At 36.8% G+C, this 26,699-nt stretch overlaps 1 protein-coding gene across 1 annotated transcript in view; it reads right to left on the bottom strand.

The window, feature by feature from the left end:
• ARID1B (AT-rich interaction domain 1B) overlaps positions 1 to 26,699 on the bottom strand; it is a 581,815-nt gene that overhangs the window by 109,945 nt on the left and 445,171 nt on the right. Inside the window, 1 exon segment of the mRNA XM_044001940.1 lies at positions 2,791 to 2,880. Coding sequence (XP_043857875.1) covers positions 2,791 to 2,880 — 90 coding nt within the window.

The following is a 26,699-nucleotide window of genomic DNA, read 5'->3' as shown; positions in this document are numbered from 1 at the left end:
TGTGCATGATACAGAAACTATCTCTATAATTTACTTTATAGTATATGTGTATAGTTTTCCATGTTTGGGGGAAAAATGTTAATTGTTACACTGATGACATGAAAGGTGGTGAAAAAAAAATTCCAAACCTTGTAACAAGTTCTGAAGGTAAAGTAATTTAGACAGAAATACCTTTACTCACTTCTAGTGTTGCTGATACATAATAATAAAAAAAAGGAATTAAATTTGACATAAAACAAATGCAAATATATATGACCAATGAAAGAAAGTAGGTCATAATACAAAAGTTATTTCCCAAGCTATTTTCTCCCGCCCTCGCATCATAAATGTTCACCAACACACATACCTTCAAAGAGAAGAATATACCCAACCGCAGATTCACCCAGAAGCCCAAATATAGAGATTTTTTTTTTTTGTTGTTAAATTCTTAATATAATATTCTTGAGCAGGGGGTGGCTAGCCTTAGGCTAACAAACATGAGAAATCCCATCAGGGTGCTGAATAGTCAAGGAATGAAGAATAAAATGCAATAAAAATACTTTCAATATGTAAACATGGTTTGTCAGACTGCTTATTTTAACATTCAGCATCATAATAGCTTTGATCCTACCTTGTCAATCAAGCTGCAGTATTTTTGACAATGAATTTTTAGAAATGTGGATGCTTTTGAGGGGATTGCATGTAATACTAAATCTATTAAAAGAAAATGTCTCTACATTTATTTACTTCTCCAAGCAAAGGGAAGAAATGTTCATTACGGAGGCACAATGGGTTAAATCACATTTCAACACAAGAGGTTCTATTTTTATGTGTTTTCTTTTAGTGGCTTAGTACATACTTGGCATTCAATAAGCATTTATGGAATGCATGCATGAATGAATGAATGAACAAGAAATCAGTTTTACCATTGATCTTAACCTTTAAATGACTAACAGATGATTGAAGATCAGGTGTCTTCAATGGCAACAATGCTATGTTTTGGTTAATTTTTGTTATTTGTTTTTAAATCAGCAAATGATAAACACAGTTCCCCTTGGAATTTTCTAAAACACACTCTCCTTCAAAGTTTGGCTAAATACAAGTTCAAGAGAGCTTAGAATCAACTAACACAAAAGTCTGCCCCACCCCTCCCACCCTCAGTTCTGTGGATTGCCTGATCAATGACTAGACACTAAATGCAAACTTGTTCACAAAATTCAATTATACGAGTCTGGCTACATATTATCTATCTTCTTTCTAAAGGGACTGGCGATCGCTAGCTATCTACATAACTGACAGTTTATGTATTATGCTTTAACTGTCAATTTACAAACAAAATAAAACTTCATACACAGTATGTGGAGGTCAGGGGAAATAAAGACTTAGAGACAAGCCCAAACCTGAATCTTTGTAGTAAATAGCTCGTACAAAATGACATGTCACTAAAAGGCTCAAAGGATCATAGAGGCAACTAAGTAGGAAAGTTGTGAGAGTACAGGACTTCGAGTCAGGAACACCTGAGTTTGCATTTTGCCTCTGACAAATGGGGATAATAATAATAATAATAATAATAATAATAATAACAACAACAACAACACCTACCTCCCAGGGTTGTTGTGAGGATAATATAAGTAATACTCTATTCAAACCTTAAAGTGCTATATAAAGTGCTATTATAATAGAATTTAAAGGGACCCCAGAACTCATCTATTACAACTTTCTCTCACATTTCAAAGATGAACAAGCTAAGGAACTGAGAGGCTGTGACAAATAGAAAAACAGGAAAAAAAACTAGCTTTTGGGAAATACTCTCTCTTTTCCTCCCTTCCTTCCTTCTTTTTCCTTCCCTTAGAGGTAAAGCTCTCAGTTTAAGGCCCGCAAGTAAGACAATTTAGAAGGGATTCTCCAGGACCCTGAGGACCACTAGAATCATGCCCTTCACTGACTAGTACAGGGAGCTATTTCAGTTGTATGGGGAGAGAGATGGCAGCTCTAGCTTTCTCTTTATTACCTTTTGTACCACCTTTATGGGACCAAAGCCACATGCAAATAGAAGTAATCAAGGAAGACAAGAAAAAGACATATCTAGATCTCCGTCACCCCCCCCCCAAATAAAAAGAATGCAAATATATGCTCTAATAATTAATGACAATATCCTTACACTAGACCAATGTATTAATGACTAGGGCATTCCTAATTCACTTTAAAAAGTTTTTTGTTTTTCTTTTAACTGAAAACTAAGGGACTTCTTTATTCTCCACTAAATATAAAAGTTGATTAAAAATGTTTGATACCCAATGTTTGAAACATGAGAGAGGGAAAGAGCTGAGGGAACAAGGCCTTGACCAGAGCAGAAATTAATATGGCACTTGCCCAGGAAGAGGAGGCTAGCCTTCTAGATGCTGGCTGACCAGTGCTCTCAGAAAGGTACTCTATTGTAAAAATCACTGGTAGAGTCAGGAAATGTGGGTGTTAGTCATAGCTTTATAACTAATTAGCTGTATGACCTTAAACATGTCTTTGGACTTCATTTCCTAACCTCTAAAATAATTAGTTTAGGATTTTTGTGAACAGGGTATGCATCTGGATGGTGAGAATTTCAGACTAGGATTTACAACATTTAATTTCATTAGTACCCATACCTAAGCCACATACTCAAAACTCCTATTATATAACCAACTTGGATCAGGGGAAAGAGAAGAGGTTACCATTGTTCTTTTTAAAACAAAGAGTCAGGCAGCTAAGAAAATTCTGATAAAGTTTAAATACTCAAAACACAATAGGCATGTATGGTACAAATTGAAAACCAACCTCGTTCCTGTGGCATTGGTGACTGGCTCAAGGCTGGATGGGAACTGGATTCTGATTGGCTACCAGGAGGCTGAGGTGGCATCTGACTGCCTGCAAAACATAGGAAGGAAAGTGGGGTGGGGGTGGGGGGGAACCCTCTGCATTAATTGCATAAAACCAACATAGCTAAATTTTTTAATCTTGGTGATTTAAAGACTTATTAGTTATCTATATAGGACCCCACCCACCACCCAAGCTCAACAGTGATCTTCTACAGCATTTTTCTTTTTCCTTTCAAATTGAAGAGGAAGCATGCATAAACATCATTTAGCAACAGGCAGGCTGAAATGTTCAATTTCTTATTGAGTGAATTTCCAACCTCACTGACATGATCCAATTTATAGCTGTGAATCTCCTGACACACATTTCTGCAAGAGGGTTTAACGAAATCCAAGTCTGCTGAACAATACAATAGGACCCATCTAGCTGAGTTTAAACAGGCCTCCAACCAGGCAGGCATGGATGGCTGCCAAGAATTTTTCATTGGTAATATTCAGTCAATACAAAAATTACTAATATCAACAGATTTAAGCAATCTTTCAATCAATGGACATAACATCGGGAAAACTTGTAAAAAGCTTCACTGGTGGTTACAGAATAGAGTGGGGTTTAGTCCCCCTCCCCGCCTTGATTTGTGTTTGCATTTTCATTCACACAGTTTGGAACACAACAGCTCATTACTCGTTTAATGTATTAATTTTGTCTCCTAAGCTACACTTTTGGCTACTTAAGGGTAAGGACCACATATGCTTGTTTGTATCTTCCTCACCATCCAGCAAAAAGTCTTATGCATTTTGTAGCACTCCATAAACACTTGGGGAATAAAAATTACTTCAGGAAATACATTTTAATAGCTCTTGGATTTTGGAATATGAATTAAAAGAAACAATTCCTAATGCTTAACTGACCCAAAGGAAAAAAAATGTAGCAATGTAACTACATAAAGTAGACTGCATAGCAGGCAGGGGCTTATATTTAGAAATCTAAGAATCTTTTGAGGTGTTTCTCAGTCTACTCTAACCTACCTTCTGACTTAGGAGGTCCATATCTTAACTGTAATGCTAACAAATATTATGGAACAATGGGAATAAATCAGACATTACAAAGGCATCTGGGTTCCTCCACTGGAGGGAGAAAGACAAGGTACTATCACATTTTGTATTGTCTACTCATTAAAACAAATGAGTATGATAAACTAAAACAGAAAGGAAAAAAATTCTTTCTTCCATTCTGACCGGTAGGTGGATTGGGAGAGATCAAGCTGATGCCCATCACTACTGGCCACGTAAAGGCCAAGTCTTCATTAATTACCTCCATAGTTCTTTTTTTTTTTTTTAAGGGGCAATTGGGGTTAAGTGACTTGCCCAGGGTCACACAGCTAATAAGTGTTAGGTGTCTGAGGCCGGATTTGAACTCAGGTCCTCCTGAATCCAGGGCCGGTGCTTTATCCACTGCGCCACCTAGCTGCCCCTCCATACTTTTTAAGTATTGGAATTCCATAAAGAAGAATGTTAATGTACTGAGGAATATCACCAATTCATCTGGGCAAAGGATCATGTCTCAGTCCTTGACACACGGCCTGGTGTTTTACAGTGAAAAAGAAACTCTTGGGTTCCTGGAAAATGGCAACTCTGTCATGCCATGCAACCAATGTGCCAGAGAGCCAAGAAGGAAGGAGAACAAATCCCAGATGTCCCCCAGGACTGGCATTCATTGCTAATTCTGAAGCAACAGTGAGTCTGTAACAGCCAGGGTGGCTGAAGAACCATTTTCTGTTTAAGGTAAACAGAAATAAAGAGTTGGGAAAAGCCATAAAAATCATTCTCAAATTGTTTTCTGGGTTGTCTTCTTACTTTCGAATAAGTAGGCAAAATATGCCAAAGTGGTTTCTGGGTGCTCCTGGGGTTCAACTGCCACTCTTTCTCCCAGATGAGGTGAAAACTGAACAGTACAATTGGTAGCCCCTGAGAACTGTTGCTCTATGAAATCAACAGGGGTTGCTCTTGCATTAGAACAAAACTTACATGGATGGAACAGTGGGGCAAAAAGCGCAAGTTATGTTTAGCCATGGAAGTCCCTTAGTAAGTAGATGTGAATTTAACACTAATTAAATATAAAATAAAAAGTGCTTGCATTCTGGATAAAAACACTGAGAAATAAAATTCATTTTATAGGATGGCTTTTTCTTTGAAATAAAAAGGCCGGACTCAAGTTTGACTATCTACCTTGCCATATGTCAACTGGTGAGACAGTTTGCAGTCATTCTGGAACATCCTTAGGCCGTGGGGAATCTATAGTCTATTTAGAAACTCTAAGGCATACTACCATCAGATACTGCTTTCTCTTTCTCTCTTTTTTTAAAGTCACTCGGGGAATCAGCTGCAGCAAGACAGTAAGTGCTTACATTATAATGAACACTTCTGTATGACAGACTGAAGTCAGTGACTCAAGACCGTAAACAAACAGTAATTCTATGTTAACACAGGACACTACTACTTTCACTGCATATGCCTGAGGCACTGCTCTTGGATAGAATATTTCAAATGAAAATAAAAAAAATGCTTCAGGAAACCTATCCATGAATTCGTAAATTACTACCACAGTCTGGGACACTGCTGGTTGTCCAGCACAGCTTTCAAGACAGGTATTGCTTTAACACAGCAGTTAATTCCTTTGAGATTTCTTCAAAAGCAGACAAGAGACGTTTTCATGGCAAACATGCATGCATTAACCCAGAGTTTTTAACCCATACTTTGCAGCCCCCTCCACCCCCTCCCCACCCACAGTAGTGTCTCTGGCTGTGTGAGAACCTTATCCTCACCAGCAGCTGTGCAAGCAAAGCCCTAGCAGAAGATGAATTTAAAAGCATGTTGTGGGTAAAGGATGAAATTATGGAATCAAAACGAATTATTTCTATGGCCCAAATAAATGAGAACTTGGGCTTCTCTTGGAAGTAAATGAAATGAGCACCTAAAACCAAGAATGTTTTTATATGATACTTATTAGTCCCAAGTAAAATCTTTCAAACAGAGTTTGGTGATTCCACTAAGGGAGAATATTGATATGCACAGAAAAAACACAAAACCAACCAAATAAAAAATACCTCTATGATGGAGCTATAAAAGGAAAAGCTAGCTATGCAAGGGAGCCCCACATTTTACTCACCTACATCTGTGGAGATGTGAGTGCATCGGTGTAAAATACAAGACTGAAAACAATGCTATGAGTTAAAACTGAAGCATGAAGACAGCACCCCAAGTCCCTCATTAATCTGGCCACTTTAGCGATGAGAACTTTTTTCCCAATGACTTTTCAAAATATATAAAATTCTATGTAACATTCGGTTCAAGACAATGAGAGTGAGGATTCAGTAAGGCCTCTGAGCTGACTCAATCTTCTGTTCATTTAATAATCTGTGTTGTGGTTGTTGGTTTTTTTAAAAGATAATATTTTAAGTCTATATTTTCCACTTTTTGCAAAAAGCTTTCAAGAAATGAACCAAGTTAAACATTTGAGGGGCATGGAATTGGATTTTTAAGATATAACAGAATGGGGCTGAAGCTGGCAGAGGGAGATAGTATGGCCTAATCATCATTTAACTTTGTAACATTTATAATTGCCAAAGCATCTGGTAACTTGTCAATCAGACCAATAATGGACTGTATTGTTCATAATGGGAGAACTGAGGCACAGAGGGGTTTTGTTTTTCTTTAGATAATAAAAAAATGGAGAAAAACTTTTTAAAAACACACAACTAGAATCTAGGTTCATTGTGAGCACACTATGTGCCTTTCTATTTCCTTTATCATTCGGTTCTCTCAAACATAAGGATGAATACACAGTACATAATTAATACATGTTGAATGATTACTCTGAGAAATATGACTAGAATGGTAAGCTTTAAATGCTTTTAGCTATAATCATCTATAACCAGTGTAGCTTGGTCTCATGATTCTAGGTAATGCTGCTGGTAAAGAAAAGTTCCAACAGTGATTTGTGTTTGCAAAAAAAATAAAAAATCACTGGAAAAATAAAAATACATGTAAGAATAAGATACACAAACCTTGACATAAAAAGCACCATTTCTTTACCTCCCCTTCAAAAAAAATGCTTAAGTCTAAGATGTATTACATACTTATTATGCACAGTTTTAGGACTTAACTAGTAACTATCTTGCTAATATAAACTGCTTTTTTTTTTTTTTTTGCTTTCCTATTTCTCTTCTCTACCCAGTTTGTGATTAACGTATGTTTGCTGAAAAAAAAAAAAAAAAACTACATTAAAGAATAACTACTGGTAACTTTATCTCCCTCCCCCCACTTTTTAAGTTCAGAAAGAACAAGAAAATTGCTTTTCTAATGTACAATCTTGTCATTTTTTATTTTATTTAAATCACAGTTTGACAGTCACCTTGGAGACCCGGAGGACAGATCCATTGCATGACTTAAGACTCCAGCTTAAGGATAAGGGTAATTGTGTTCAAGTCCTGGAGGGAAATATTGCTCCCCCTTGATGAACTAAGATGTCCATTACTGAATTCTGGCTGCAACAGAACATGCAAGCCCAGAAACTCTAAACCCTTAATGAGGTAGAATTAAAATTATAGTCTTCTTCTAGCAGAGGTATGTCAGCACCCGGGACAGGGAAAAGAACATTCTTGTTATCTCTTCCCCCTCTTTACTATAAACATAGGGATTTCTGCCCCATGTCACTGGGGGGCTCCTTAATTGGTCATTTTGATCGGGCACATTTAGTATAGGTTTCCAATTTTAATACTTCTAATTTTAATATAAGAATATGAAAACTCGCTTTATTTCTATTTGGATAAGCCAAATTTCTCTGCAAGAGAATAGGACAGTGCTAATGTGTCTAAAGCTGTGGAAAGACATAGGAAGATCCAAGACCTAATTCCTGTTCAATTCAATTACCATGTATGTGTAAGATGCTATATAGGATATAAAGATGAGCAGGAGAAAGGTCCTTGCTATTAAAGGACTTGATTCTAAGGTAATTGCAGAAAGGACCTTTGAGACAATCCTCAAAATGTGTTAAGACCAGAAAATCCTAAGGTGGCCAACATCAATATACCACAGTATAGAACAGAATTTTATTAGTCTATTTAGCAAATGGTAGTAAAATTGGTGTTGCTCTAACCTCTATAAACTTCCTTAAGTTTGGAGGCTGGCATTCCCTTTCTCCTCTACTATAGATCAAAGGTTAATGTTCATCTGTTCATGGATTCAGAGATTCTCCAGTCTCTAGGGGGCAAAGCCAGTGGCAAAGTTCCCTAGATTTGACTTGGAAATTCATCCTCTCTACACCATTCAGTTGTCAAGAAAAAAATAAAGACGACTGGCATATGCCCCACACAAGAATTTCCCCACAGACTCATACGGACTAGAAACAGTACTATTTATGCTTTACACATCAATATTGATGATAAAGAACAAATGGAGATAATGACCATCCAGAAAGCCTCAGGCTTTACAAAGGCCCAGCTCCTTAACAAGAGTGAGAATTTGTTCTTTGTCTCCTTACTCCACGTTTGAAACACATAATGCTTTCCTTTTTCATACAAAAAGTTCAAGAGTCCAACAGTATGGTCAGTGACTATTCCTCATATCACTGTGAAGTTCACAACACTATTTCCTGATGAGAAATTAAAGCATATAAATTTAAAAGCCTAAACAAGTTTGCTACAAGTTAAATTAAAGAATATAGAACTCAAGTTTCCTAAAAGCCACGGTTAAAAAGACCATTCAGATCATTAAAGTTTTTGATTAAAGTGAAAATCAGGACTCTTCAAAAGGGGCATATTTCATAATACTCACATTTTATACCTAAGCAGTGTTATATGGTTCTATAATCACCTGTTGGTATACAATTCTCACGAATTATCTAACTTTTCTAAAGAGTAAAGTGAAAGCTAAAATTAACCTTGTAAAGTAATTGTTATGGATTTTTAAAAAAAATCACAGTGGGCTTTTTCAAGAAAGTACATTTTCTTTTCTTTATTCCTTTCTTTTTTGTTGGTGATGGACAGGCAGGACTGAAGGGTTAGGGGATCCTTGAGAAACATACTTCTTATTCACCTTACTAGGAAGTCTGTTTATGCAATTCTGACAACTGGAAGAAAAGTCATAAACATGATACTATATTCAAGAAGGAGACTAGATATTCAACGATGCATGGCTACCAGTTAAATCTTTTCTAATCCCTGCTTAAGTTTAGGTAAAAGACAGAGGTAGTGCAAACTGAAGAGATCCACCAGTTTATGCTTCTCTCACCGGGACTAATTAATTAAAACAAAACCTAATTTATTCTCCCCTCTTACCCATTCTTCTTCTCCCCAATATTTCTGCTCTAAGATTTTTTTTTGTTTGAGAAGCTTAATATTTGGCTGCCTTGTGAAGAAATGGGTACAGTGACAGATGAAAGACTTGTATTCATCGTATAATTCAGAATAGGGGGAAAAAATCGACTGCTGTGCATTTAAGATTCTAACAACCTTGCAATTTTGTATAGTCGTTTCCCCCACCCGTTCTTTTGAAGAAATCTGCTTTTATTCTGTTAATAACTAACCACAGTTGCAGCAGCATGGATCCGATTAGCAGTTCTTATGCTACAAAGGGGAGAGGAAAAAAAAGCTGTGAACAGGGTTGCCAATTTGTCCACCTGGGCCCCCAGGAGAAAGATTAGATGAGGCGCCTGCCTGCTCTCTTTTTTTCCCACTTGATCGCTGTTCTATACTGCCTGCTAGAGACAGGCCTTTCAAAGCCAAGTCACTGCCTTTTTTCCCCCCTTTAATAAAAAGTTTCACTTGTCTCCATTTTCTGTCATACATTTCTCTGTCTCTGTCTTAACACAGTGTAACTCTATAAAGACAATCAAGGATGATATGAAAAGAACTAGATATTACTGTTTAAAAAAACAAGATAAAACAAAAAGGCTTCAGAGATTGGGTTTGGAATATTATTTCATGCATAAATATGCACATATATAATCTTAATGTAGTACATGCCTAGCTTATATCTGATTTTTTAACCTAAAAATGCATTTTAAAAAGTTAAGTAATAATTCAAATCATAAAATGAAATATACGATATAATTAAACAACCTTCAATTACACACACATTAGACATTAGGTCTGGATATTTCCTCTCGACAATTTTAATTTAGACTTACATGAATTGTTCTACTTTCCAAGAAACCAAAGATCCTGTACAGTCCTATTTGGTATCTAAACCTCTCAATTCTAAAAGTCTCTGATTATGTAAAGTACAGCCATGCGTATACTATAAGCCAGAGTTGGAAGACTAGAAAAGAACTCCAAGCACGTGATTGAAATTTCCATAGAATATCAATTTATTTGAGTGAATATGTTCAATTTCTGCTCTATCTTCAAACTTTTAAACAGTAGACAAATATCTGTTCATTTAAAATTGCTTTGTAAAGGAACTTACCCAATATGGAATGTCACTAAATACTTTTCTTCTAACTACAATAAGCTACATATTTTTAAAAATAAACAATCTATAAATGACTTTTTAATGATTGGTGGCTTGATTATGGAGAATACTTTGATCAGCTGGTCTGCGAGAGCAGCTCCTGAGGAGGAGGTGAAGGAAGAGGAGATGGTGTCTCTAGAGCAGGCCTTTCAAAGGTCAGTTAGAATCTTCACCATCTACTAAGGGAAGAACCACATACTCTTTTGTAATGACACAATCATATGAGAATTAAAAAGATACTGTTGGCTAGGCTGAAGTAAAATGTAACCCTGGCATTATCCACTGATCATCCAAAGAAATGAGGCATCCAGATGAGGTATATCAAAAAAGGAATCTGACATCTCCTGTGCTGTTTCTATCTTCTGGGAACTAAACTTTGTATGACAATGTGCAAAGGAAGTAGTAGCTTATATGTTTTTAAGTTACTTCCAAATGCACAAGACATGAAGCAGCATGGTTTAGAGAAGGGCTGGGGAACTAGAAGTGGGTTTAAATTTTGACTTTGCTAGGAATTTATTAGTTTTGTGACCTTAGCAAGAGCTTTTCTCTAGGCCTCAATCTCCTTAACCATAAAACAAAGGAGTTTGACTATGATCTTGATAGACCCCTTTTAATCTAAATAATATAAATGTATGTGTATACACACACACATATAAATATGATATAGGTATGAGTATATTTGTATACACATATATATGGATACACATACATATCTACATCTATATTTATAACAGCTAAAGTCTGAAATATATTGGTTGGCTAATGTCCAACATGTACTTAAAAAGTCAAATTCAATGTTCATCCAGCTCATGCTGACTTCAGCTGTTTTGCTAATATGAACATTATCTGGCTAATGTTCTGAACAAATCTTTTGACAGTTTCCTGTAGATTCTTGTTTGGTAGCCTCCACTGAAGTTAAGGTAGTTCAGCTACACAGGAGAAGTTTCTGACTTTTTTTATAATACTATTTATATGGGATATTCTCTGTATATTGTTCAGGATCAGAGCAGTTCCAATTTATCAAAGTCTAGAGATCATGAAGAAATGTCTTAATACTTTTCTAGGTACCAGAGAGGGTTTAAGGAGTCAGACAGACCTCTTTAGAATTAACAGTTTCAAGACTGTAAATATCCTAAAAGAGGAGGGAGAAAAGGTACTTTGTGCAAAGGAGTTTCCATGAGATACCCAGATAGGAAGGAACTAAATAAAAGAGGTTGGAGTAGTAGTAGTAGTGGTGGTAGTAGCAGTAGTAATCATTATAATATTAATAGCCAACCTTTTTATAGCATTTTCAAGGCTTTGAAGCATTATACAAATGTGATCTAACTTGATTCTCATAATAGCTATTATTATCTCCATTTTACAGATGAGAGGCAGAACAAGACAAAATTACTTTCCCAGGGTCTCACACTGCTAGCGAGTGTCTGAGGCAATATGTGAGCTCTTATCTTCCTGACAAGTCATATATTCTATCCACTGGGCCACCTAACTGCTAGTTCAACTTAAAATGTACAAAATAATTGAGATAATCATATTTTCTTTGCAGTTGAGTCATATATTTCCTCACTTTCATCTATCTTTTAATCCACCTAATAAATTCACTTTCTTGTGACCAATCTACTGCAATACAATATATGGCAACAATTCTGGAGGGTGGAGGGTGTAGCAGCATTAAAACAAACCAACCCTTCTCCTACTCCCTTTTCTTTCTTTCACCTTTGCCTTTCAAGTTTCTCGTTTGTGTGGCAGTGTGGATCGGGAGACTCTTCAGAACAGAAGCCTATCAATGGAACAGGATCCCAACAATTTTTGTTGTTGCTGTTGTTGTTTTTCCTTTTTCTTCTGAATAGAATTTTATTTTCCAAAATATATGTAAAAACAAATTTTGACATCAATTTTTTAAAACTTTGTGTTCCAACTTCTCTTCCTTCCTCCCTCCCTTCCCACCCCCACCCACAAGAACTCAAGCAATTCCAAATAAGTCATACCTGAGTCGTCATGGAAAACATTCCCACATTAGCTAGGTTGTGAGAGAAAACAGTCAAAAAACAAAACTTCAGATTAAGGAATTGTCAAAAACAAAAAAAAATTTAAAAATTTGTTTCCATCTGTTTTCAGATACTATCAGTTCTTTCTCTGTAGATGGATTGCAATTTTCCTAAATCCTTCAGGGTTATATTGGATCATTGCTTTGCTGAAAATAACCACATGTTTCCCAGCAGATCATCTTACACTATTGCTATTATTTTGTATACAGTACATTTCACTCTGCTTCAGTTCATGTAGGTCTTTCCAGGTTTTTCTGATAGTATCCTGTTCATCATAACCTGTATATTGTACCTTAAACTTGACAAAGAATTTTCTTCATACTAGCCCAGCAAAGTAGGTACCATACATTTTGCCATTATATTCAATCATCATAACTATTTCCCTCCATCCTATTCCCTCCCAATGATATTTACTCTATTTTCTATCTTCTTTTAACCTATTCCTCCTCAAAAGTGTTTTACTTCTGACTGTCCCCTCCCCTGCTCTGCTCTCCCTTTTTTTCACCCTTCCCTCCTTATCCTCTTCCCCTCCTACTTTCCTATAGGGTTAAACAGATTATTCCTCCCAATTGGGTGTGAATGTTATTCCCTCCTGGAGCCCACTCTGATGAGATTAAGGTCTTTGAGCTAATTCTGTGTTCTAAATTTTTTTCTTCCTCCCTCCCTCCTCAACCCTCCCTATGAAATCAAGCAATTCGATATGTCATACTTGTGCAGTAATGCAGAACATCTTCACCTTCCTCAAAAGTGTTTTGCTTTTTACTGCTCTCTCCCCCAGTCTGCCCTTCAATCCTTCCCCTCTTCTCCCCCCACCCCTAATCTCCCTCCCCTCCCTCAGGGCAAAAATATATTACTTGAGTATGTATGTATGTTCCCTCTTTGACCCATTTCTGATAATATTAAGGTTCACTCCTCCACTCCTTCCCCCTCTTTAAGCTTTTTTCTTGTTTCCTTCATGTGAACTACCTCTCCTCAGACTATCTCTTCCCTTCCTCTTCCCTCAGTCCATTCCTCCTACACCTTAACCCTATTTTAAAGATGTCATCATGGATTAGTTAGGTGGCACAGTGGATAAAGCACCAGCCCTGGACCCAGGAGGCCCCGAGCCCAAATCCGGTCCCAGACACAAGACAACCCACCCTGTTTGCCTCACAAAGAACAAAACATAAATGCTTTACAGATATCATCCCTTCATATTCAGTTCAGACCTGTCTTCTGTGAATTCCTTATTGAGTTTTATTACTGTGGTTTGGTTAATCAACAGGCAAGGCTCAGGGGCACTTCTGCCATTTGTGGTTTTCTTTCTTTCTTTCTTTTTTTGGTGAGGCAATGAGGGTTAAGTGACTTGCCCAGGGTCACACAGCTAGTGAGTGTCAAGTGTCTGAGGCCGGATTTGAACTCAGGTCCTCCTGAATCCATGGCTGGTGCTTTATCCACTGTGCCACCTAGCTGCCCCTGCTGTTTTCTTTCTACGCCACAACTCACAGCAGAAGGACTTGAAATACTTTTAAAAGTTCGGGGAACCTCCATACAAAGGCTATGTAGAATTGCACAGAGCACTCCCATGACATGGAGAAATGATTTTGATTCCAAGACTTTAGATTACTCAGCAAGGGGGCAGCTAGATGGCGCAGTGGATGGAGCACTGGCCTTGGAGTCAGGAGTACCTGAGTTCAAATCCAGCCTCAGACACTTAACACACTTACTAGCTGTGTGACCCTGGGCAAGTCACTTAACCCCAATTGCCTCACTTAAAAAAAAAAAAAGATTACTCAGCAGGAGGAAAAGTAAGGCTAGATCTGTTCCTGGCTTGAACTGTGATGTCAACTCAGAGATTTAGAGATTATGTGATTTTATGTACATGTGGTCCCTCCACCAAACCACTCCAGGTAAACTATAGTTTAGAAATGTAGAGCTGCAGTCACTCTTCATTGGGAGAGATTATGAAACCGGGGTAAAAAGGACAAATGACAAGTCATGAGCTCAAAGTTTTTCCTTCTTAATTTCTTTCTTCTCATTATCCTACTCATTCTGTGTGCTTAGTAAAAAATTCCTAAAATGAGTTTTGTTTTTATTCACTTAAGAGTAGTCCCAAATTTGGGAACGAGAGCCAAGTTAGATAGTTTCAATTCTGTCATTTTTGGATTTTGTGAATTTCACTTAAAGTAGTACCTCTGGATTCTGCTGGTGATGCTCTCTATTGATGGTAGTGACTGAAACAGCACCATCTCAAACAAATCAAAACTGCAGGCAACCCAAAGGGAAATAGGGAGTACATGGAGGGTGAAAATGGCTGCAAACTATTTCAAATAACTTATGTTTGTGGAAAACAAACAAAGCCAAAAAACAAAGTCAGGGATGTCTTTTACTTGGAAAAGGAGTTGAGTTGGTCGTGTAGTAAGAATGAGAGACTAGATGGATAGTCTAAGAGCTACACTGATACCTCAGACACCTTAAAAGAACCAACAGGACTTTAGATTACTGGCTATATGAAGAATATGTGGTATGAAATAAATAAGAATCACAAAAAATGAGAGGTTGTGGAGAGCTTCACACATTTAGGGGAAAAATGGGAGAGGGACAGAAAATCAAGAATATTTTATTTGTGATATCACAGCCAACTTAACTAAGGCAACATTCTATTCAAACTTTTCAATCAAAACCATTTTCCTTTAAATTATTAATGAATATCTAAAAGGGTTGAAAATATTAGTCTGGAAGTTAAAATATGATCATATATGATTATGAATAGGAATTCTTACATGAAGTCATATAAAATGACTTAGAAACAGGCCAACAAAAACAGAAAGAGTAGAGACCAAAGCCAGCCAAGGGAATTATGAATTAAGAAAACAAGAAAGGAAACAAGTCTAAGTGAATAATTGGGTGAGTTGGCCTTCTTTAGAAAATCACCTAGCTTATCCAATAACAGTAAATCCCAATCACTGCTTTGGGAGTCCTTGCAACACATTACATTTTTTAATCAACTTAAAAGATTCATTAATTTTGGTATCCTCAGCAAGGTCACACTCTGAGCATTCAGCTGTGTGCCTTTAATGTAGTTTGCAAGTACAAACTCCTATGTCACTTTCTGTTTGGAAGGGGGAATATCAACATTAACAAACCCTGGTTATATCATTTATAAACATGCAGATGTGGATTATTAAAGATTAATGCATTTTGGGATTGGTGTCGGCATTCCGTTTGTCTCACGCCGAAACCAATTCTGTTCTTCATTAGTCAATGACAACCCACATCACCCTGTTGTGGAAGAGAAATCAAAGGTGCAAGTGTGGGAATTGAGAGTAGGGGATGAAACTGATGACTAAGAGACTTAAAGGCTGTAATCAATCAACATATCCTCATAATTTCACTTCACAGTTATTTGAGGACAGGGAAATAAACTCCCTTTGCAAAAGACTTTCGTTTTCTCCTCAAATACTACTCATTATGTTTAGAAAATTTAGTCACTTGGACTAAGACCATCATGCAGTTTATTGTTGGGAATATCCTAACCATAACAGGCTACCAGGTGTTATATTTTGTTTTGTCTCCATTTCTAGCAATGTTGCCAATAAGTGGATTTCCTCTAGACTAAAATGAACTTGTGGAAGCTTTTGCAATACACTCTCATTTGTATTCTGATTTCTCACTGAAGAGACACAACAAATCAGTTCCATGCCAACAGCAACTAAACTGTGGAAGCATGCTGTGTTGACTCAAGACATACTGACATACTGCCAGTTAAACCTAATGATAAGCTATCGTCCATCGGATTCAAATACAAAAGAAAAGAAAAGAAACAACAAAGAAGGTGTTTTTAAAGGTTTACTGCATTCCCTGCTGACAGCATCAAAAGTAAATGATAAGAGGGTATGGATTGACAGATATGACACGTAAAACCATTAGTCACCACTAATATTACCAAGCATGAAAAAGGAGAAAAACATTATATTTGTGACACTGGGAATCCCTAAATTTGATTTATGTTTAATCTACAAAAGGCAGGAAAATAGGAAGAAATTAATGAAATGGTCTAAGTAAAACCACCTGGATATTTAAATTCTATAACATTTAAATGCTCATTTTTATGGGGAGATAGAGAGTAGAAGGAAATGTATCAAAGTGAAAACAAAAGAAATGATAAGAAGAATAAAGGCCAGTTTCAGCTCTGGCACTTACTGATACATATCTTATCCCTGTGACCTCAGACAAGTCAAAATTTCATTGGGCCTCAATTTTCTAATCTGTAAAATGGAGTTAATGATATCTCCACTACCTACCTCACAGGGCTCCTATGAGTAAAGTACTTTAAAATGGAAGTGCCAAATTCTGGCCTCCACCCCCAGTCCCTAGAATTAAAATATAATTGGTTTATGTCTAAAAAAAAAAATACAACAAAATTAACGTTAATTTGTAGTTTTCTAAGTCAATATGCACACTTGAGGATCTGTTCTATTTGAGTTTGACATGATTACTTTAACCCCTAAAGAGATCTTATCATGCCAATTCTCTGATCAAAAATCTTCAGTGGTTTACTTATTATCTCTAGGAGAAATGAAAATTCCTCAGAGTGCCATTCAAAGGCGCCACATACCATTCCAGACATTTCAAATTTGCTTTTTTTTTTTTTGGGAGGTAGTTATACAAAATAGTAGTTAGAGTGAGGGACTTGGAGTCAAGAAGACACGAGTTAAAAATCCTACTTTAGACACTTATTAGTTGTGTAATCTTGGCCAAGTGACACTCTTTTAGCTTCAGTTTTTTTTTACCTGTAAAATGGGGATAATAAAATGTCCAAAGGGGATATTCTTATATAATCACATTATATAAATAGTACTTGCCTCACAAGGATGTTATGGGTATCAAATGAAATATAGCACTCTATCAATTGTAACCAAATTGGACCAATAATGTTACCTGAACTTCCTAGAGGGGAAGAACTGGCTTGATTTTGTCTTTGTACTAATTTCTAGCACTTGATGTAAGACCTTGCATACAATAGGTGCTTAAAGTTTGCTTTAGGAGAAAAAATGCTCAAGGATTATCATTTGCAAAGAGAAATATTTATAACTGTGGATAGGAGGACCAACCTCTAGGAAAACACAGAAAATTGGTGGGTTTCTTTTAATGCTTAAGGAACTCTTATCAGCATCAAAATTACAATGTAATAGTGTCGTCAACAACATTGGCAACTGTCCTCTAGGAGGACTGCTGAGACTATCATAGAGAGTAATCAGCGGCCAGGTAGGTGGTGCAGTATATAGAGAGTGTAGGGCCTGGAGTCAAGAAGACCTGAGTTCAAACACAGCCTCAGACACTTGGAGCAGCGTGACCCAGGGCAAGTCACAACCCATTTACCTCACTTTCCTCATCTGTAAAATGAGCTGGAGAAGAAAATGGCAAACCACTCTAGTATCTTTGCCAAGAAAATCCCAAATAGGGTCATGAAAAGAAAGACACAACTGAAAAATGAACGAACAATAACAATAAGTAACAACTAATGATGCCTTGATTCTGAATTTGAACCAATAAGAAAGGTTAAAAGCTCTGTACCTGATTATTAATCCACTAAATCCATTTAGAACTTTCATTTCTTCTCCTCTTCCAAGGAAAAAAGCATATTGTTGGAAAGCATCAGTTGGAAAGGATATAAAATTACTCTTATGTGCAGCACACAAGTAAATGTTTTCCTTGTCAGGAAGGGAAATACAGTTTTATCAGTATCCTTGTTTTGCAAAATTGCTAAATCGGTTTTGTGTAAAATCATGGAATAAAAACATGGATAGAGCAACCACATTTGGTTTTGTGTGTGTGTGTGTTTTTTACATTTTCTGCTCAGTTTGCCAATAACCAGCATACATCATCCTTACAACAAGCTGTTGCAGGATTTTCACCCCCAGCAAAGCCATGATGAAAATTTTGATAGATACCTTAAAATAAAATTTTCAGGTAGAGTTATCATGCTTGCTTTCAAGTGAATAAATTCTTGTGATATAAGGCTATAACACTTAAAGATTCTACTAGTTACAGTGAAAATGAACATATCCAAGACCCATTTGCATGCAGAAATGATCTCCCAAATTACCTGGTTTTCTGTAAAATTTACATACTAGGATTTCATTAGCTAGAAATGAATTAACATCTTAGAACTAAGACTCCATATTTTCAAAATCAAGCTGATCATCCTTCAAAAGCTATTCTTTCTTCTGATTTCAGCATTTCTATCAATAACTTTATCAATCACTGTCTCCCCTGTTTAAAAGTATGCCATTTATCTTTAACTCTATCTTTTTGCCCTCACTTCCCGCCTTTAAGCAGCTTCCAGATCTTGTCAGTTTTACCAAGGGTACCACTCTCATTCATGCCCTCATTACTCTCTGCATGAACTATAACCATCCTTTAAAGCAACATTCCTCTGCCTGGGCTCTCTCCCTACCACAAAGAATCCTTCATGCAGCTGACAGGTTAAATGCTGCTTCTCTGCCCAAAGCTCTTCCATATCTGGCTCTGTATTTATTTAGTAAGGAAAAGTCCAAACTTCAGAGTGGCATTTAAGGCTCCCAACCATCTGACACCACCCAATCTTTCCAGACTTCTCATACTTCATTTCTCCCCATCCTCTTCACTGCAGCCAAATGGGATGAAAGCCCTGTGTTTTACTTCCGATGTGCTCATGGTATTTCCCTATTCCCAGAATAGTCTTCTCTCCTCATCTCTAACCTGCTGAAATCCTACTCATCCCTTTAAGGTTAACTTAAATGCCATCATCCTGAGAATGGTAGAATGAGTAGCAGAATGAGTACTGGGTTTGAATAAGGAGTCTTGCATTCAATACCCATTTCCCATTTCTGAAACCTACTAGATGTGGGACCATGTATAAGTCACTTAAATTCTTTGAAAAATGGGAGTAACACTTGGACTACCTAGCTCTCAGGGCTACTGAAGAAGATGATTTCTTTTTCTTGCGGAGCAATAAGGGTTAAGTGACTTGCCCAGGGTCACACAGCTAGTAAGCATCAGAGGCCAAATTTGAACTCAGGTCCTCCTGAATCCAGGGCCAGTGCTTTATCCACTGTGTCCCCTAGCTGCCCTGAAGAAGATGATTTCTTAATTAAAATTTCTCTTGTGCTAGATAAACATGAGTTATGTTTGGTTTTGTGTGTGTGTGTACTATGTGTACTATGTTGTACACAATGTACTATGCTGTACACAACATGAATTGTATTACTATGAAGGCTTCCTTGATGCCCTCAACCAGTAATAATCTTTCTTCCCTCTGACCTCACAAAACACTCTACTTACATTTCTTTTATTTGCTTTTATGTAATTTCTATTCGTATCATATCTTTAACCTAAACAACAATCCACATGAAAGTCTATTGCTCCGATACCTAATACAAGCCTTCTCTGTATACAGTAAGCAAGCATAGATGTTGGTTGAAGTAAATTAAAGGGGACCTTAAAAGTAATCTCGACCAATGTCTTACCCTATGCAAAACCATGCCCTTTAAAATCTGACATATTTCTTTAGTCTCCAGTGGAAAACTTCCAATGATATTGACAACTCACTTTATCTTTAAGAAAATTTTCCTTTTACTGACTGGAAATTTACCTCATTCTTCCTTCTACTCATCATTCCTAGCTGTGATTTCCCTTACTAAACAAAATAAGCCTAATCCCTCACCTCTACAGGAAAGCCCTTCAAATACTTAAAGATAGCCATCAGCTTTCTTTCTAAATATCATCAAATCTTTTAGCCACTTCCCATGACAAAGTCTGGCTTTCCCTCTAATTTGAGTTGCCTTCTGCTGGATGCACTCTAGCTCATCAATGTCTTTATTAAAATTTGGCTCACAGTTGTATCATGCATGGTGCATGAGAAGTAGTTTGGCAAGAGGAGAACGTGTCTCTTTTGCCTGTGGGCACAAACCTCCATTAAGGCACATAGTCTAATGAGCTTTTGGGGGGGACTGTTACTCATACTATGGATTCATGCAGGAATGTAGGTGGTGCAGTGGGTAGTGTTAGAAAGAACTAAGTTCAACTCTGTTGAGACACATACTAATTGTGCAACAACTCTGGTCAAGTCACTTAAACTTTGTTTCCTCACATGTAAAAGTGGGGATAATAATAAATAGCATCTAACCTCCCCAGGGTGTTGTGAGAATTAAGTGAGATAATATTTTAAAAGCACTTTGCTAATGTTAAAGCACTATAAATACCAGTTAACATTATTATATTCAGATACTGACCAATTAAAACTCCTATGATCTTTCTCACACCAAGAGCTTTTTGCCATGTACTGAATAACCTATTCGCTTAGGAAGAATGGAGGTCTAAACCTCTAAAAACTAGGTCTAGAAATGTCTTTGGAAAAAAAAAAAAAGAAACTGATTTGTAACAATCATTCTTCATCTGATGAGCACTAATCTTGACAAATTAGACTAGGAACTATCATTTCCTATCACCTAAAAAACCTTCCTGTTCACTTTGGCCTATGACTGACTCTTTAACTGCTATTCATTTTTCTCTTTTCCATTAAACATCTTTCCAGTGCCTGCTTGTCTGAATGTCAAATTAACCAAGAGAATTAGCTTTATAACCAGACTACCTTCCTGTTTGTATCTGTAGCTATGCTGGTGTACGTTGTTATCTATTTCACTCACTTGTAAAAAAAGAGAACTCTCACTTTTAAAGAAAAGAAGTGTTGGCTGAGTACCTGAATGGAAAGACTGCTAAAATCGAAGAGGTACTCACAATTTGGTATATACTATTCTGCTCAGTTCATGTTTGTGGCACCTCTAGTTGATGAAGAACATCATGGACAGTTAGCACACTGACTCTGTTTCTCTCACCATCCAGGAAATGATCCGTCAGTAAAACTCTTGAGAGACGAATTTAGTGTAAAGTAATTAGGGATACCACCTTTGGCATAGTCATTATAATGGAGATAAGAACCTTTGGTGTCTATAATATTTTACTTTGAGAAAAGGGCTAGGAAACTGACATGTCTGGGAACCCAAAAGGAGGGATAAGGATGGAACTTCATGCTTCATCCTATGTACATAAATCCTTGCCTGGGGGCTAGAAGTGGCCTAAGTCCCCTTAAGATCAGTGCATTTGGATTGGCCCTTGAAAAAGCAAGGGCTGATAGCAATATTATGTTTACTTCAGTCCCTCCATTTCCCATGACCACAGACTCAATCCTTATGCTCTGCTCTCCCACAATTCTTTAAACTACTGTGATCGTTCTGTTTCCCAATCATCAAGTTGCTGGGGAGGGCTGAGGGGAACATAGGAAATGTAGTGATCTTCCAAAAAAAGGGAAAAGAAAGAATCAAAGAGGAAAACATGTAAAACTTTTAAAAACACAGATTGTTCTATCTTCTATGCTTGGAAAAAACATTTTTTTAAATGTATAACTATAAAGATATTATGTACTGAAAGCAGATTTATCATAAGGGATTAAGTAATAAAACAACAGACTTTCTATGACATCAGGGAACATGAAGTTTTTTATTAGTCTCTATACTCAATCATTCTATTTAACACATATATGGTCAGAATAGGTACAATACAAACTAAATATTTTGTAATACTAATACAAGATATCTTTTTTTTTAAAAATTAAGCAATTGGTCACTGAATCTTTTAGCTTCAGAAAAAAATGTTTATTTACATCTGACTTCTGATTTGGTGCTAATACAAAAAGCTAAGGAAGAGAAAAGATGCAAGAAAGTGAAATTGTTTTTTGGAAAATGATTAACAAAAAGTCCATAAGGTCATTAATTCTGGTCTCTAACATAGCTGATGAATTATCAAGAGCAGTTTAAAGTTCCCTGACATTTTAAAAAGAAAAATGATGGGAGGACCCAAAAAATTCTGCTGGACACTGATGGGTTAATACTTGCCCGGCCCATCAGCAATCTTCCACAGTACCCTCACCCTTCTTAATATTTAAACACTGTTGCTGCTTACATGGCACAGGAGAAAAAAGCTGACAAAAGCCTTTGGCCAATAAAATAAAAATAAAAAAATTGTTGGGCTTATTTACATTTTTGCTTTGTTAGTAAACTGGAACGGTTGGCACAGGAGGCAAGACAAGTGAAATTAACATCCACTAAATCTTCTGGCAACAGCAGCGCATTTTGATGTGCTGTGTCAGCTTCTGCGAGTGTGATAGGTAGAATGAGGCACAGGGTAAGACCCACACCAAATAAAAGGCAGCCACGGCTCCTGCTCTTTAACAAAAAACAATCAAAGAGATCTGGGCTGCAACATGAGAAGCAGCAAAAAGTTAAGGAAAAAAAAGAAAATGATTTCTTACAAAGAAACAAATGCCTGACACCTCTAAGTCGAAGATAGGACTGCATTAGGCACTGGGGCTGCTTTATTTAAGCACATTTTCCTCGACTACAATTCTACTAAGAAATGACGAGGGGGGTGGGGTGGAGAAACTGTAGCTTCCATACCTACATGGGACTTCACCAGTATGAAGGAGGGGGGGTTAAGAGGTTGGGGGGCAAGGGACCGGGGTGGGGGGAGGGGTTAGGAAAAACAAGTGGATGCAAGAATTTACCACCACATGGCACTGCGAATCACATGTACTTCTGTTCTTAAATACGTGGGTAAATTAAACAGTCAGAAGCAGATTTCGGTACCTCCCCCAACTATAGATGGCTACAATGCTGGAACCCAGTAACGTGCAAACAAAGGCAGTTGATCCATGTGGCTACTTACCATAGAAAATCTCCATCCTGCTTTTCAAAAGGAATGCAGGAAGGAAATGCCCCACTGAGTTAGGGATATGCCAGTGCCAATGCTATGCAAGTGCATCATGGTAGCAATTCCCATGAAACTTGAAATGTTTGTCAGAAGGCAATACAGGAGGGCAAATTTGCAGTGGGTGGAGAAACAGTTTAAACAGGCACTGAACAGAATCAGCCATTTGGGATGCTTTATTGTAGGTGGTTTGTTTATCTACCTTTGTGATGTTTCTCATTAGTTGTCCATTTTATTTACCCAGAGCAGAGATGGAGAAAATGATGGTTCTTTTCCAACAAACCCTGGGAAAGCAACACCTTTATTCAAATGGTCTTCCCAGCAAGAATCCCCTCCAATATTTTGGCTTTTCCTCATCACGGCTATCAGCTACATAACAGCTGCTCATTTTACAATGACTTGCTGGAGAGACAATGATTGAAAGAGCCAATCTGTGTCACATGGAGAGGCAGTAGCAAGATATAGCAGGAGGTAATGGGATAGAAGTGAGGTCAGAAAAAACAAAATCAAGGTGGGGGTGGATATACGTGCTAAGGAAAGGGAATAGAGAGGAAGGAAGAAAGAAGAGTGGAAAGAGAATAAAGGGGAAGAAACTAGCCAAATGCTTAAGCTGCATCTGACATAAATATCTGGTCTCTTGATTATAATTTTCATTTTATCAATGAAGAATTATGATCCTATTGTTTTTACCATGTAACATGAAGATATAAGATATGAAAGTGGGAGTGGAAGAACAAAAACACTTCTAAGTTAGTCCATTCAGATTGATTTAAGAATTTCACAAAGCAGATAATAATAATTTCTGTATATTACAACAGTTAGGTTTGCTGGAGAGTAGCAGAGAGAAGGATAGAGAGAGAAAAGACACTAGGAACTACACAGAAATAGAATCTGAATAGAAATGAGGCCACTGAGATAATAAGGGAAGTGTGAAGGTACTAAGAATATCTTCAGTTTGGGTGGTGGCATTTGGACCAGAGATTTTATCAGTGAGCTCCATGTGTAGGTGGAATCTCCTTCCACTGATGGAGTCTGGCAACGTCTCTGAAAGGGTGGTATGGGAAGGCACTGAAAGAATAAGTGGTTGGCCCAAGGTCAGATAGTTAACCAGTTTATCAGAGTTAGGCCAGTGGCTGAGCTCTATTGACTCCCAAACCGGCACTCTATCCATTAGACTTCATTGCTTCTCCATATTACCAATATTGATCAAGTATAATTAATATTCTTAAAATATCTGGAGGAGATTTCCTCAGGTGGGTGGTTACTGTACAACTTCAACTTGATTTTTAGTGCTTAAACAGTGGTGAGTTACTACAAATTTCAAATATCTAAGTATGGGAAAATATCTAAATTTTTTTTTCAGTATTTACAAAGCTTCTCTCTTAACCTGCCTACATATCCTGTCATATCCTGTTACAAACAATTCCTATGTGAATTTTAACTGTTTTCCTATCTTGGTCTCTTATTTCCAAGTTAGAAGAGAAGTAAAGAATATGGAACGTACTTAATATTTCTTTTATTTCTGCTGGACACACATTTTGATATAAAGAGGGGAAAACACTAAAATATACATTAGCTTCCAATAAAAGGCGTTTGGTACCTAGAACTAAAGAGTTTACCTGCTAATAGCTGTGAAATTACAGAATCTAAGAAGCTTTAGATTTTTTATACTTTTCAATATGATACCTTGAGCCCATTAAAAGAGAATTTAAGAATTCAAGAATTTACTTGAAACTCTTTATGCTTTTCATTGAGAAACATGAAATGAAGCCCTTCCTACATCTACAAAATTTCAAATCCGATCTTATGTTCGCCACAACACAGATGCCAAGCTTAGAAGGACATGCGTGGTGCAGAAATAAAAAATCGACAATGGCCTTGTACTTCAAAAGAACAAAAATCAAAGAAGTGAAATGTCTTAGAAGCAGCCACAAGATGCCTCATCCTGGTGAGGAAGCGACGCTAGGAAAACCAGAAGACTTTTGGGAGACATTCATCTGTCAGAATGTTATAGCCCAGTGGAATGGAATTTCTGGCCACAGAAATGCTCAAAGACCATCTTCAAAGCTTTTGCAGTAAGGTTCCACACCACAGTGGTGTGGTCCTCATACTGAGGAAGTCACGGATGACTGAAATGCTGTCACTATTTTTGAAATGGCACTGGCCAAGATAGAAGACTTTCTATCAAGTAAACTTTTTTCAGAAAAGTACCTCTAATCTTAGAAATAACAAGGTACAGTTATACCATTATAATAAAGGTGCCTACTTGACAGCTTTTTAATGAGCTGCTCACTAATTATAATATTTTTAAAAAGTGACTTGGACTTTAGGAAAATTAACTTTGTTAAGGATCTTCCCACTTAGCATTTAGCTACAATAAAACTCTATACCAATTAAAGGAATTAGAATAGGCAAGGAGGAAACAAAACTATCACTGTTTGCAGATGATATGATGGTATACTTAGAGAATCCTAAGGAATCAACTAAAAAATTACTTGAAACAATTAACAACTTTAGCAAAGTGGCAGGATGTAAAATAAATCCACATAAATCATCAGCATTTCTATACATGACCAACAAAGTCCAGCAGCAAGAGATAGAAAGAGAAATTCCATTTAAAGTAATGGTAGACAATATAAAATACTTGGGAGTCTATTTGCCAAGACAAACCCAGGAACTCTATGAACACAATTATCAAACACTTTTCACACAAATCAAATCAGATCTAAATAATTGGAAAGATATCAATTGCCCATGGGTAGGCAGAGCTAATATAGTAAAAATGACAATTCTACCTAAATCAATTTACTTATTCAGTGCCATACCAGTCAGACTACCTAAAAACTCTATATCAGATCCTTTGTCAAAAAAATATTCTTGGAGAACTTTTTTTTCCCCTGGGTGCCCAATTTAATATTATACACTAATGAAAAGTATAGAAGAAACTTTTTAAAAAAAGGATTTGAAAAAAAGCTGTATTATATAAAGATGTGTTGTAAAATGTTACATTAATGTTTACATTGACTGAAAATGGGACTTTTAAAAGCAGTATAAAAATGTAATTATTAAAAACAATAAAGGGGCAGCTAGGTGTTGCAGTGGATAAAGCACCGGCCCTGGATTCAGGAGGACTTGAGTTCAAATATGGCTTCAGACACTTGACATTTACTTGCTATATGATCCTGGGCAAGTCTCTAAACCCCCATTGCCCCACCCCACCCTACAAAAGACTTATGACCTAAGCATTAGCAACTATCGGTAAATTCAAAAAGGAACCAGTAGCAAGTTCAGAAGAGGAAGCAAGCATGTTCCATGATATTTAGCCAAGATAATCCATATATAGAAAATGATGTCTAATTTATGGTTGATATAATGAACTATACAAAAAATGAAGCTTATATATGTATATGTGTGTATACACATATCCTGTATGTAAATATGATTATTTGTATGTTGTCTCAATCACTAGAGTGAGCTTCTTAAAGGCAGGGGTAAAGTTTTTTCCTTTCTTTGTATCCTCAGCTCTTAG

The sequence above is a fragment of the Dromiciops gliroides genome, chromosome 4 (assembly GCF_019393635.1).
Source record: "Dromiciops gliroides isolate mDroGli1 chromosome 4, mDroGli1.pri, whole genome shotgun sequence".
Classification (NCBI taxonomy): Eukaryota; Metazoa; Chordata; class Mammalia; order Microbiotheria; family Microbiotheriidae; genus Dromiciops; species Dromiciops gliroides.
The sequence above is the reverse complement of the archived record's forward strand: the minus strand, read 5'-3'. Positions and strand labels throughout refer to the sequence as shown.